This window comes from Acinonyx jubatus, chromosome F2 (genome assembly GCF_027475565.1).
Source record: "Acinonyx jubatus isolate Ajub_Pintada_27869175 chromosome F2, VMU_Ajub_asm_v1.0, whole genome shotgun sequence".
Lineage (NCBI taxonomy): Eukaryota > Metazoa > Chordata > Mammalia > Carnivora > Felidae > Acinonyx > Acinonyx jubatus.
The window spans coordinates 22,163,944-22,177,606 of NC_069394.1; the positions used below are offsets into that span (position 1 = coordinate 22,163,944).

At 39.0% G+C, this 13,663-nt stretch overlaps 1 protein-coding gene across 2 annotated transcripts in view; it reads left to right on the top strand.

The window, feature by feature from the left end:
- The first annotated feature begins 680 nt into the window (after window positions 1-680).
- LOC113600600 (uncharacterized) overlaps window positions 681-13,663 on the top strand; it is a 63,465-nt gene continuing 50,482 nt past the window's right edge. Inside the window, exons 1-2 of one of the 2 annotated variants that reach the window (XM_053208001.1) lie at window positions 681-1,632; window positions 2,995-3,020. In XM_053208001.1, coding sequence (XP_053063976.1) covers window positions 913-1,632; window positions 2,995-3,020 — 746 coding nt within the window. In that variant the 5' untranslated portion in view covers window positions 681-912. The remainder of the gene's footprint in view (window positions 1,633-2,994; window positions 3,021-13,663) is intronic. The other variant, XM_053208002.1, reaches the window with a different exon arrangement.

Sequence of the window (13,663 nt, forward strand, 5' to 3'; positions counted from 1 at the left end):
TGCTGGCTTCTTTCTGGGAAAAAAAAAAAAAAAAACCTTGATCTTTCATACCTGTGTATTTGTCATTCTGGGTTTTGTTTTTGTTTTCTTGGTACCGTTTCCAAGGTCTGTAATAATAATTATGATAATAAAGAGGCGCCTGGGTGGCTCAGTAGGTTGAGTGTCAGACTTAGGCTCAGGTCATGATCTCGCAGTTCGTGAGTTTGAGCCCTGCGACGGGCTCTGTGCTGACAGCTCAGAGCCTGGACCCTGCTTCCGATTCCGTGCCTCCCTCTATCTTCCCCTTTCCTGCTCTTACTCTCTCTGTGTCTCTCAAAAAATGAATAAACGTTAAAAAAATTTTTTTAAATAATAATTATAATAATAAGAGCTGCTGAATAGTGCCTATGTTCTAGATGCTTATATAACATTATCTCATATAATCCTAATGGCAGTCCTATGAGGTTATTATCTCTATTTTATATACAGGTAAACTGAAACCCAAAGTTGCTCATTACCATTCCTGAAGTCCTAGACCCAGTAGGAACTAGAAGAGCATGTAAATGTTAATGCTGGGATTTGAACCCTCATCTGTTTGGAATTTTATTCTCCACCTCCTCCCCACTCCCCCCCCCCCCCCCAAGGGAGCTTTCCATATGGCAGAAAAATATAGAACAAGTTGGAGGGGTTGGTCACTGGGGTCTTGGGTGTGTCTCTAGTAGACTCCGCCCCGGGCAGGTGCCATCACCCCGGGTCCCGAAGGCCCTCCTCGCTCCAGGCTGCCGCTGGGAGGTGGGTGCGTGAGCACCGAGTAGGGACGGGAGCCGGGGGCCGGCGCCAGAAGACCGACGGCCAGTGCCCAGCTCGACCTCGCTGCGCGCTCTCATCTCTTCCTCTCCGGGAAAAGCTCCCCGCGGCCTCTCAAGTCCTCAAATGGACCACAAGGCTCTAGTGCCCGAGGGGAGGAAGAAGGCGACGGTGTCCCCGAGAGCCGGTCGCACACGCGCGCTCTCACCAGCTCGGCTCGCAGCCCGGCCAGGGTGCTCTAGACGCTCGGGTCTCTGCTCCTTCTGCGCCTCCGCTTCCGCCTCCGCCGGGGGGCGCCGGGAGCCCCCTCGCGGCACAGCCAGCTGGAAGGCGCCCGCCAGCCGCCGCCTGAGGTCTTCCGGCAGCCGGCATGGGGGCGACGGGGGCCTCCTCCTGGCCGTCCGTGCGCTTGCTGCCCCCGGGGGAGCCGCGCGTCGGGCAAGGGCCTCGGGGCCAAAGCCCAACACTGACTGGGACTCCGAGGGGTCCCCGGGAAGTCGCTTCTCTGCGGCTGCCGGAGTCCCCGGGGCCCATTCCAGAGGCGGCGGGGCCCATTCCAGGCATGTATTGCTAACCGTTGGTTTCCAAGTGCGAGAATTAGGGCGGGTGAGGGCGGGGGCGGGGGTAACTAACAGAACCGACGGGACCGCTGGCAAGTGGGAGACGCCGCTGTCGCTCAGCCCCTCGGAGGCGCAGGCGCTTCCTTTCTCCCAGACTCATCTCTGGCCTTCCTCCCATTTTAGCGGCAATCGGAGGAGGTGGTTCCCCGTAACTCCGCGAAGAGGTTGCAACTGGATCACTTCTTGCTCCTTGGAGTGTCTAAAAGGAAGACTTGTATCTCTCCAGGTAGGTGGAAGTTGAGGTGCAGACGGAAGGTTTGGGACCAAACGTAGAATATCTTGCCACAAAGTCTGCCCCAGTTGCCTTGATTACTGAATACTCCATTCCTGTAAAATATGTTTTTCTGACTTTTCTCTGGTCGGTTAGGCACTGTGGCCTGGTGTTGGGGGTTTAAAGTCTAATTAGGCCCCTAACCTCTCCACAGGTGTTGCTCACAGTATGGGAAGTTGTCTCTCTGAGTTAGTAAGAATAGCCTTTCCACGTGCCCAACAGTGCAGAAAGCACTTGATATTCAGAAACTCTGTGCTCCTTTTTATATTTGACTTTCTGCCGCTTTCACGAAGTTTATGAAGGGGCTGAAATGAACCATGAAAATTCCTCTTACCCCAACATGTGTTGTCTCATAGTTCCCAATTCGTGTAATCATGTGCTAGTATGACTTGTATGTCCTCTTTCAATGAGCATAATCAACTGCCTCATTTTGATCTAATGGAGAATTTCTAAAAAGGAACAATCAAAACCTTTGTGTTTTCACGAACACAGTCCCCCCCACTCCCCTCCAAAAAATGTGGCAGAGATGTTCATACAGTACTCTTATCTTACTCATTTGTTCAGTAAAGATCTACAAGTCCCCTGCAACGATCGAGGTTCGTGGTAGGCATTGAAGACAATAAGAACTATTTTTTATTAGTGCTTACGATGTGCCAGGCACTTCTCATGTACTCATTTATTCTTCACAACAGTCCTGTGAGGGAGGTACTGTTAGTTTCTGCATTTTACAGATGAGGCATCTAAGGCAGAGGTTAAGCTGTGTGCCAAAGATCGCAATGCTGGTTAAATGGTCTAGTGGGGATTTGCACCTAGGAAGGCTGCTTTGTGCTGTAAACCACTGGACCACACCTAGGTATGCACACTGCCTCCTCAAGAGGGAAAAGTAGTTGCTCAATTTATATGTTGCATGTGGTTTTCAAACTCCCTATGCTCATAAAATTCAGCTCTACTAAAATGGTTTAAGGCTTTGACTAGATAAGGAGGAATTCAGATTACCAAATTAGCCTCTGCGGCTAATTTGCCAAATTCAACATCTTACCAATAGTTTACAATCTAAGCACAAATACCTATCATTGTATGTTGTTTCATAAAGATTCTCTAGAAATATTCGAAGATGGGTTCTAGTGATGGGGATTGTGAAAATCCTTAAGGTCTGTGAGGAACCGACAGAGTATATAAATTTAGGGTATTTTTGTTTGGTGGGTTTTTTGTTTGTTATGGTGATAGGAAGTGGGGCTTGAAGATAAGCACTGGTCAATGTACAGTATAAATGTTTAAAATGAGTTTTCTGCCATGATTTTTCACTTCTGTTTCCAGATCATTTACTTCAACAAGAACTTCAGGTAAGTTTGACTTACTTCAACAGCAAACAGGGCCTATTTGTTCAGTGTTAAGTATTGTACCATGAATAAGACACAGATTTTACCCTCCAGAAGCTAAAACCTGGAGGAGCAAATTCATTTATTAATTCTGCAATATTTAATCAATGTCTTATTATATACCAGGCATTATACAATAGGTGCTCAGGCTGGAAAGGTAAACCAGAAAGACAAAATGGTATTTTAAAATAGACTGGAGTTATCAAAAATTAATAATTTCCTTCCATAGATTGATTTTTTCAGCTACAGTGTATCTTGAATTTTACAATTTTTTTGGTAGAAGTGAATTGAAGCATTGGTGAATTAGAGTGACTATAACATGTAGAGACATTTTAGTTAGGAAATGTAGTTATCCGTTGCTGTATTACAAATCACCCCCAAACTTATTGGCTTAAAACAACAATAAATGTTTATTATCTCTCACATTTTCTGTGAGAAGAATTTGAAAAAAGCTAAGGTTATGATCTGAGACTTTCATAGCATGGTAGTCAAATGTCACCAAAACTGTGGTCATTTGAAGCTGGATGTGATTGGGGTTGGTGGATGATCTATGTGGAAGATGTATCACTCACATGGCAGGCATTGGTGCTGATGGTGAGCAGGTGACCTCATTCCTCTCCTTGGGAACCCTTTCCCAGAACTGCTTGAGTGTCCTCATACTATGGTGCCCACCCTCCCTTAGAACAAGGCAGAGAGATCAAGAATAAGCCAGATAGAAGCTCTTTGTTTCCTGAACTACATTTTTATGACTAGTCTTAGAAGTTACACGTATTCACTTCCACCACTGTTCATTCTGTTTATTAGAATAAAGTCTTTAAGTCTGGACTACATTCAAATGGAGGGAAATTAGGCTCCACCTTTTCAAGTCTCAAAAACTTTGCAGAGATATTTTTAATTTTCCATGGGAAAAATATATGCAAATGATTCAAATGACTGCTGACTTCCTGTTAGAAAAATTGAAAGCTAGAAGATATTAAGACAATATTTTTTAGATTTAGAAAGGAAAAATTTGGGCTACCTGGGTGACTCAGTTGGTTGAGCATCCAACTCTTGATTTCAGCTCAGGTCATGATCCCAGGTTCATGGGATCGAGCCCTGTCTTGGGCTTAATGCTGAGTGTGGAGCCTGCTTAAGATTCTCTCTCTCTCTCTCTCTCTCTCTCTCTCTCTCTCCCCCCCTCCCCCTCTCCCCCTCTCTCCCTCCCTCTCCCCTCCCCCTCCCTCTCTCCCTTCACCCCCCCCGCCCCTCTCCCCTGCTCATGCTCTCTCTCTCTCTGTCTCAAAAAGAAGGGGCGCCTGGGTGACTCAGTTGATTAAGCATCCGACTTCAGCTCAGGTATGATCTTGCAGTTTGTGAGTTCGAGCCCCACATTGGGCTCTGTGCTGTACAGCTCAGAACCTGGAGCCTGGTTCCAATTCTGTGTCTCCCTCTCTCTACCCCTCCCCTGTTCATGCTCTGTCTCTTAATAATAAATAAATGTTAAAAAAAATTTTTTAAAGAAAAAAGGAAAGATTTAACAGATATTTTTATATCCAGCAAAAATATCCTTCAAAGGCAAAATAAACATGTTTTGATGTAGCAGAAAACTAAGAAAATTTCTTACCAGTCTAACTGAAGGAAACACCCCAGGCTGAAGTAAAATGATAGGAGAGGAAAACTTAGACCTTTACAAAGGAATGAGGAGCATAAGAAATTATAAATGTCTGTGTATATATATAAATGACTTTCATTCCTGTTTTTCAAAAAATATATGACTTTACACCCAACGTGGGGCTCAGACTTATGACCCCAAGATCAAGGGTCACATGTTCCATCAATTGAGCTAGCCAGCCAAATTATGAAAACAGCCCATGTCCATCAATTGCTGAATGGATAAAGAAGTTGTGAGATATATAGATAGATAGATTAGATATATATATAGATATAGATATTATGGATATAGATATTATGGATATAGATCTCTCTATATATGTATATGTATGTGTGTCTATATATGTATGTATATATGTATCTATATACATATATATGTGTATAGATATAGATATACATATACAATGGAATATTACTCAGCCATAAAAAAGAATGAAATCTTACCATTTGCAATGAAGTAGACAGAGCTAGAGAGAACTAAGTGAAATAATAAGTCAGTGAGAGAAAGACAAATACCATATGATTTCACTCATATGTGGAATTTAAGAAACAAAACAATGGGCAAGGGGAAAACAAGAGGGAAGGGGGCAAACAAAGAAATAGGCTCTTAATTATAAAGAACAAACCGATGGTTACCTCTTGAGGATAAATGGAGCTATGTATTTTATGTGAAGTGGTATGGTATTGATCCTATGTGCACTGTAAAACATTAAGAGCATATATTTTATAGTCTAGAGCAACCACCAAAAAATAGTGCAAAGAGTTACAGCTAAAATACTGATAGAGTGGGTATCTGTGTAGAAAATTTAAAAAAATCAACAGAAAAACTTTTGGAACTAAGAAGCAGTTACATCAAGTTGGCAGGATACAAGTAGAATATACAAAAGTTAATCACTTTCCTATATACCAGCAATGAGCAAGTGGAATTTGAAATGTAAAGCACACATTACCACTTACATTAGCACCAAAAAAAAAAAAAAAGAGAGAGAGAAATACTTAGGTATAAATCTAACAAAATATGTACAAGATCTATATCAGAAAAACTACAAAACTGAAAAAATGAAACTTAGCTAAATAAATGGAGAGATATTCCATGTTCCTGAACAGGAATACTCAATATTGACAAGATGCCAGTTCTTCGAACTTTATAGATTCAATGCAATACCAAACAAAATCTCAGCAAATTATTTTGTACATTCCAACAAACTGGTTCTAAGTTTTTACAGAATTTCAGAATACCCAGAATAGCCAACATAATATTAAAGAGAAGAGCATAATTTGAAGACTTATACTACCTGACTATAAGACTTAATATAAAGCTACAGTAATCAAAAGAGTGTGGTATTGACAAAAGAATGGACATATGGATCAGTGGGACAGAACAGAGAGCCCATAAATACATCCACATAAATACAGGCAGCTGATCTTTGACAAAAGAGGAAAGACAACACAATGGAGAAAATGCAGCCTTTTCAATAAATAGTCCTGGAACAACTGGACATCCATATGCCAAAAAGAAGAAAAAAAAGAATCTAGACCTAGACTTACAACCTTCACAAAAAGTAATTCAAAATGGATCATAGACCTAAGAGGAAAGACAACACAATGGAGAAAATGCAGTCTTTTCAATAAATAGTCATGGAACAACTGGACTTCCATATGCCAAAAAGAAGAAAAAAAAGAATCTAGACCTAGACTTACAACCTTCACAAAAATTAATTCAAAATGAATCATAGTCCTAAATGTAAAATGCAAACTATACTACTTTTAGAAGATAAAAGAAAATTCAGATGACTTTGGATATAGTGATGACTTTTTAGATATAATATCAAAGGCACAATCCATAAAAGAAATACTAACCTGAACTTCATTAAAATTAAAGAAACTTCTGCTTTGTGAAACACACTATCAAGAAAATGAGAAGACAAGCCACAGACTGGGAGAAAATATTTGCAAAATATGTATCTGATAAAAGTCTGTGATCCAAAATATGCAAATCACTCTTAAAATTCAACAATAAGAAAATAACCCAGTTAAAAAGTGGGTAAAAGACCTGGGCACCTCATCAAAGATACACAGAAAACAAGCATATAAGAAGATGCTCATTGCATGTCATTATGGAATTGCAAATTAAAACAGAATTGAGATATCAATATCCACTGATTAGAATGGCCAAAATCAAAAACACTGACAACACCAAATGCTGGCAAGCATGTGGTACAATAGGCACCTTCATTCATTGATGCTGGGAATGCAAAATGGTAAAGCCACTTGGGAAAATAGTTTGGCAATTTCCTACAAAACTGAGTGTACTCTTACCAAATAATCCACCAATAATGCTCCTAAGTATTTGTATGAAGAAGTTAAAAATACATCCACACAAAAACCTGAACTTAAATGTTTTTAGCAGCTTTCTTCATAATTGCCAATATTTGCGAACAGCCAAGATATCATATGGTAGGTAGATGGACAAATTGTGGTACACTCAGGTAATGGAATATTATTCAGCTAAAAAGAAATGAGCTATCAAGCCATGAAAAGACATAGAGGAACCTTAAATGCATATTGCTAATTGAAAGAACCCAATCTGAAAAGGGTGTGTACTGTATAGTTCCAATTCTATAACATTCTGGAAAAGGCAAAATTATGGAGAGAGTAAACAGATCAGTGGTTGCAGGAGTTGGAGGGGGAGGGATGACTAGGCAGAGCATATTGACTTTTAGGGCAGTGAAACTATTCCGTATGATACTTCAATGATGGATGCGTGTCATTATATCTTTGTCAAAATTCATAGAATGTATAACATCAAGAGTGAACCCTAATGTAAACTATGGGTTTTGGGTGATAATGATGTGTCAGTATAAGTTCATCAGTTGTAACAAATGTACCATTTTGGTGAAAGATGTTGATAGTGGGGACTTTATGTAGCTGGAGAGAGGCAGGAGTACTGGAGACTCTTTGTACTTTTGGCTTAATTTGTGAATCTAAAACTGCTCTAAAAATAAAGTCTGTTTTTTTAAGCCATTAGGTAAACTAAAACGGTTTTCTAAAAACATTAAATTAATCCAAAATGAGGTAGGAAATGGGGTACAGAGAATCAAAACAGAAAGGGAACAAACATAAAACAAGTAAAATGATCTAAATTAGATCATATCAAAAATTACATTAAATATTAATGTACTAAATATTCCAACTAAAAGGTAGAGATGACAAAAGCAAGAAACAAATATATTCTTCCTAAAAGAGATGCAGTTTGTTTTTAATTACTTTTTTTACAGGGGAGATGCACTTTAGATACAAAGATACAACTTCTGTGTCTTGTAAAGATAGAGTAACATGAACTAGATTTATCCTCAATTCTCAAACAACCAAGAAACACAAAATATATGATAGAACAGACTTTATGACACTGGATATCAGGCAAAGAAGGACAGTGGTCCCTGAAGGAAGTTTTTGTGAGCATCCTTCTGAGCCTTGCTTACTGATTCCTCTCATCTTTGAGTTTTTTATATTTAGAATGTTTTCATGTTTTCTCCTTGTACCTCTTCTCTTTTCTTTCTCTCCTCACTGCATAGTGACTTCATCTTGTTTTATGGCTTTTATTACTATCTATATGGTATGCCAACATCTCAAACTTTTATCTTTAGGTCAGATCTCTCTTCTAACTCTATCTTTACCCTTGGATTTTCAGCTTAATATATCTCACTCTTAAATCTTGATTCCCCACATCCCTTATATATATTCTAATTTCAATCCCCCATCCCCATAGAATGGAAATTCAATTCTGTCAGTTACTCAGAATACAAAATTTGGAATCACCCACAATTTACTTCTCCATCTTTCACCCTACATGCAATTTATCAACATGGCTGTACTTTATGAAAGATCCAAAATCAAAGAGAGTGTCTAACTGCTACCATTCTAGACTAATCTTCCCACTCCCTGTTATCTAGACTATTGGCATAGGGTCTTACCCTGCATAATTGCCCTTTTTTTTCTTCCCTACATTGTTCACCTTGAAGAAGATCATGCCACCTCATTCAAAATCTTCAGTGTGTTCCCATCTTAGAATAAAGTCCAATGTTCTGCCATAGCCTACAAGGTTCTTCCTAATTCACCCCATATGGCATTTCTTCCATTTCTCTGATCTCATCTCCTTCTTCTCTTTCCTTCACTTACTCCACCCCAGCCACCTGGTCTCTATGCTGTTCTCATCTCAGTGCTTTTGAATTTGTTGTTCCTTTTGCCTAGAATTCTCTTTTCCCAGTTATGTGGATGGCTAGTTCCCTTACTGTGTTCAGGTCTGTGCTCAAATATTGCCTCATCAGAGAGGCTTTCCCTGATCTAGTGTATATACATGCCTCAATTTTCATCATTCTTTGTGTCTTTATCCTGCTTTTTCTCTCTTAACACACCAACTGTCATATATTTGTTTCCTATTCTATTGTTTATTTTCTCCTAATAGAACATAATCTCCATGAGAACAGATATTTTCTTGTTAACTATATCCCCCGTGCCTAAAATGGTACCTACACTTAATAGGCACTACATAAAATTTTGTTAAGTGAATGAAAAAGAGAGAAGGAAAGAGAAAGAAAACAGCAGAATAGTGGGAAAGGAGGAAGGGGAAACAGAAGGAGGAAGGCACTGACTAGGCTAGCACCTGAAGCAAACATGTGTAAGTTAATGAAATTTTCCACAGTGAGTCCAAAATGGTAAGTCAGGCTTGCTTGAAAAGAGTACAGTATCTTCTAATGAAAAGAAAAAGAACTGGCCTTGAAGCATATTTTATCAGTGTACTTGTATAAAGTGGATCACATGATTCATTGAGAGGTCATGACATCAACTCCAAATGCAACAAGCTGTCAGTCTCTGAACTCAGCAGTCTCAGCCAACTTTTGGAAATCATGTAATATCTGGAATTACGTGGTCTGTATGTCTCTTTTTCATTTTTGCTTCTTAAGGACAGTTTCTGGATCTTCATCACCTTTTTGTCCTCTCTAGAAACTAGCACAATGTTAGCATAAAAGATACACATAAATATTGGTTAAACTGATTGATACAGCAGGGGCAATTAACATTCATAGAGCATTTCTTAAGCATTAGATAGATGTGGACACAGATACAAGTACAGATGCAGATATATATGTGTATACACACACACACACACACACACACACAAATATAGATGTAGCATACAGATGCCCTACAGATATGGCACAGATACAGATAGGTATACAATTCATTTAATCACAAAAATTCTGTGTTAGATTGTTTCGTTTGTTTTGTTTTGTTTTCAGATGGAAACCTGAGGTTCAAAGAAAATAAGAAACTTGCCGAAGGTCACATAGTAGGCAGGGAAACAGCTGAGGTAGGATTTGACTCCAGATCCAGGTGGCTCCAAGGGTTCTGCTCTTTCCCTTATACCACATCAAGCCTTAAAACTCAGCTAAAGGAGGTTGAAAGTTAAATTTTGTTTATTCCTATTACCTAGACCAATCTTCCTTAGCTCCCTTCCTAATTCATGCAGAACAGCAGCCAAACAAAAGCCTGAAACTCCTTACACAAAAGCCCAATTGTCTCTCTGCATTTTCTTACATAAATTCATCATTTAATATCTACCTTTGTTGCAACTCATTTCTTATCTTTTTTTCCTGCCTGTTCACCTTTCCCTAGGAAACCTAGTCCCCAGTTCTTTTATGTGTTCTTTTTTTTTTTAATTTTTTTTTAACGTTTATTTATTTTTGAGACAGAGAGAGACAGAGCATGAATGGGGGCGGGTCAGAGAGAGGGAAACACAGAATCCGAAACAGGCTCCAGGCTCTGAGCTGTCAGCACAGAGCCCGACACAGGGCTCGAACTCACGGACCGCGAGATCATGACCTGAGCCAAAGTCAGCCGCTCAACCGACTGAGCCACCCAGGCGCCCCTTTTATGTGTTCTTTAGCTGTGCCTTAGGAACCTTAGATCTAATTCTACTTCTTTGCCTCGTCTTCAACCATCCCTTGACAATTATTCTTTTGAGCAATGGGCCCTGTGTTTTCCAATTGCAAACAGAATGTCTCTGAGTGCTCTGTGCAAAAAGAAAAAAAAATATTTCTCTAGGCATCAGAGAGAGGAAATTTTCCTTATAAGGCTTAAAACAAATACTTGTAATTTTTTCAGTGAACAGTTTAGTGGCTTGAGCCATTTGAAAGTGTTTGGGGAACACAGTCATGTTGTCTTGCGGCTGGCAAAATTCCTTATTGGTTATAGAATGTCCAAAATGTAGTCATTGTCTTTCTAGGACAGTTTTCTAGAACTCTGAAGTCAAAATGCTGGTTTCAAATCCCAGTTTCACATGTTGCTAGCCACGTGACTTTGTATAAGCTGTCTGGGTTGATTTGTTCACAAGTAAAATGAGAATAATCTTTTCTTTGTCACTTGGTTGCTGAGTAGATTAAAGTACCCAAGAGTGCACTGAACCAAATAGGACCTTTATAAATGTGGTTCTTCCATCTGACATAAGGGATGTGAGTAGGGTTCTTGCCATAGGCACATGTTTCTGAACATTGCATCAATGAACATCACAGTACTATGTGATCTGAAAGATCCAGGAGAATTGGTGTTAGGATTACGAGGGAAACTGAATGAGGTCTGACCTACAACAGTGAAATTGAGTTGGACAATGCCCATTCCAGTGGGTTGGATGACCATTTTAAATTGTCAGTGATCATATAGGACACATTTAATCATGCCCATCGCATCTTCTAACTGTGTATGGTAAGTTGTGTTACTGTTCAAGATATTCTCTGTCTCTTATGGCAGGAAGATCATATTTCTCCACTCCACTGACCTCAAGCTTGGTCACAGGATTTGCTTAACTCAGTAAACTGTGAGCAGAAGGGATATATGCAGTTTCCCAGTGACATCTTTGGTGCCATCACACAATCCACCTTTTCTTTTCCTTCAGTGTCTTAGGGCAGGCAGCTCCTTCATCCTGGGTCCTGAAATGAAGATAGCATCAAGCAGAGTGGAAGCTGGCCTCTCATGAATATATAGCTTGATTGAGAAATAAACATATGTAGTAATTCAAGGAGGTTAGGATGTTTGCTTTCTTGAAAGCCCTGGTATCAGTTTCTCTTTTTGATTTGTTTCCTTTTCTGAAAGTAGTATGCAAAAGTAAGCACCCAGAAGACTGAGTTTTATCTAGTAAATAGAAGTTTTACTGAATAGTTTCTGTAGAGATGCACAGAAGCTTATTTGCCTCAAACAAGAAAAATCTAGTTCTTGTAAGGTACAAAGCATTTCTAGTATCTGTCCAAATACATTTGCTCTTTTATTAGATGAATTTAAATGACTTATGAAAGTCATGTATGAAATATAGATAACAGTAACTTTTTTATTGACAGAGAATATATTAAAGCTCATATTCAGGATACTGTATAATTTTAGACTGTCAGTTTATAGTCTGAAAAGAATATCACAACTTCATTTCTATAGCAAGTATAAAAAGAGATATGTTTCTTTTAATATAGCATTGGCTGTTTATCTTCTCTTCATGCTCTGTATCTTGAAGACATTTCAATTACAGCCTTTTTCTAAGATTCAACTAAACATGACACCAGAAAATCATAGAAACTAGAAAACTTATGGCACTTTTCTGTAGGGCCTTTTGTGTACTGTGACATTCAAGAGTTTTGAGACATAAAATAAATGTCAAATTTGTCCAAACAGCTTTAATAAATATATTTTAGAATAAGATATACAAGTTAACTATTTTCTTAGGCAATTTCAATTCTAAGACTAGTTATTAGTACTCAAGAAGCAATATCTGCTGGAAAACATTGCTACCTCATTTTAAGATTTAATTTTCTTTTCAGTAAAATCAAAATATTATGGAATCATCATAAACGTTTGTTGAGCTGTACTTAGTGCAATGCACCAAAGAATACCCAAGCAAGGAAGTATGTTAACAAATGCATTCCTTTTGTAACTGATGACACAACTTGATTGAAATGGTGATAACTGACAGAAATGGTTTTAGTATTGGAGGTAGGCAGCCTTTAAAATGGTCTCTTGGAATGGGATATGATTTCTAAGATTAGATTTACAAAAAGAGTGAATTTTATGTCCTTTCTTGCTTGTTCTGAAGAAAGCCAGCTGTTGTACAGTGAGCTGATCTATGGAGAGGCCCATGTAGCAAGGAATAGAGGGAGGCCCCTGGTCAGGAGCCACTGAGAAACTGAAGTCTTCAATCCAGTAGCCATGAGGGACTGAATCTTGGCACAACCATGTGCATGAGCTTGAACGACAATCCTCCCCCAGTCAAGCCTCCAAATGACACTGTAGCTCCACCCAACACCTTGATTGCATCCTTACAAGAGAATACAAAATCCCTGAACACAGAAATTTCAAGATAATAAATATTTATTATTTTAAGCTTGTAAAGTTTAACTTTTTTAATTAAAAACAAACTTTATTGAGATGTGACTGACATGCAAAAAATTGAACATATTAAATGTGTACAACTTGATGAGTTTGGACTTAAGTGTACGCTCGTGAGACCATCACCACAATCTATGCCATGAACATATCCATCACCTCCAAAAATTTACTCCTTTCCTCTTTTATTATTTGTGATAAGAACACTTAACATATGATCTACTCTCATCAAAATTTTAAGTGTTTGGATTAAGTATAGGATTAAGTTTGGATTAAGTAAGTATAATATTGTTAACTATAGGCTATATGCTGTACAGTGGATCTTGAGAATTTGTTCATCTTATATAAAGGAAACTGTGTATGCCATATACCCCATTGCCCACTCCTCTAGCCCCTGAACACCACCATTCTACTCTCTGTTTTTGAGTTTGACTATTTTAGGTTCCTCATAAGTGGTATTATGTAGAATATGTCCTTCTGTCTCTGGTTTATTTCACTTAGCATGATGTCTTCCAGGTTCATCTGTGGTAGGT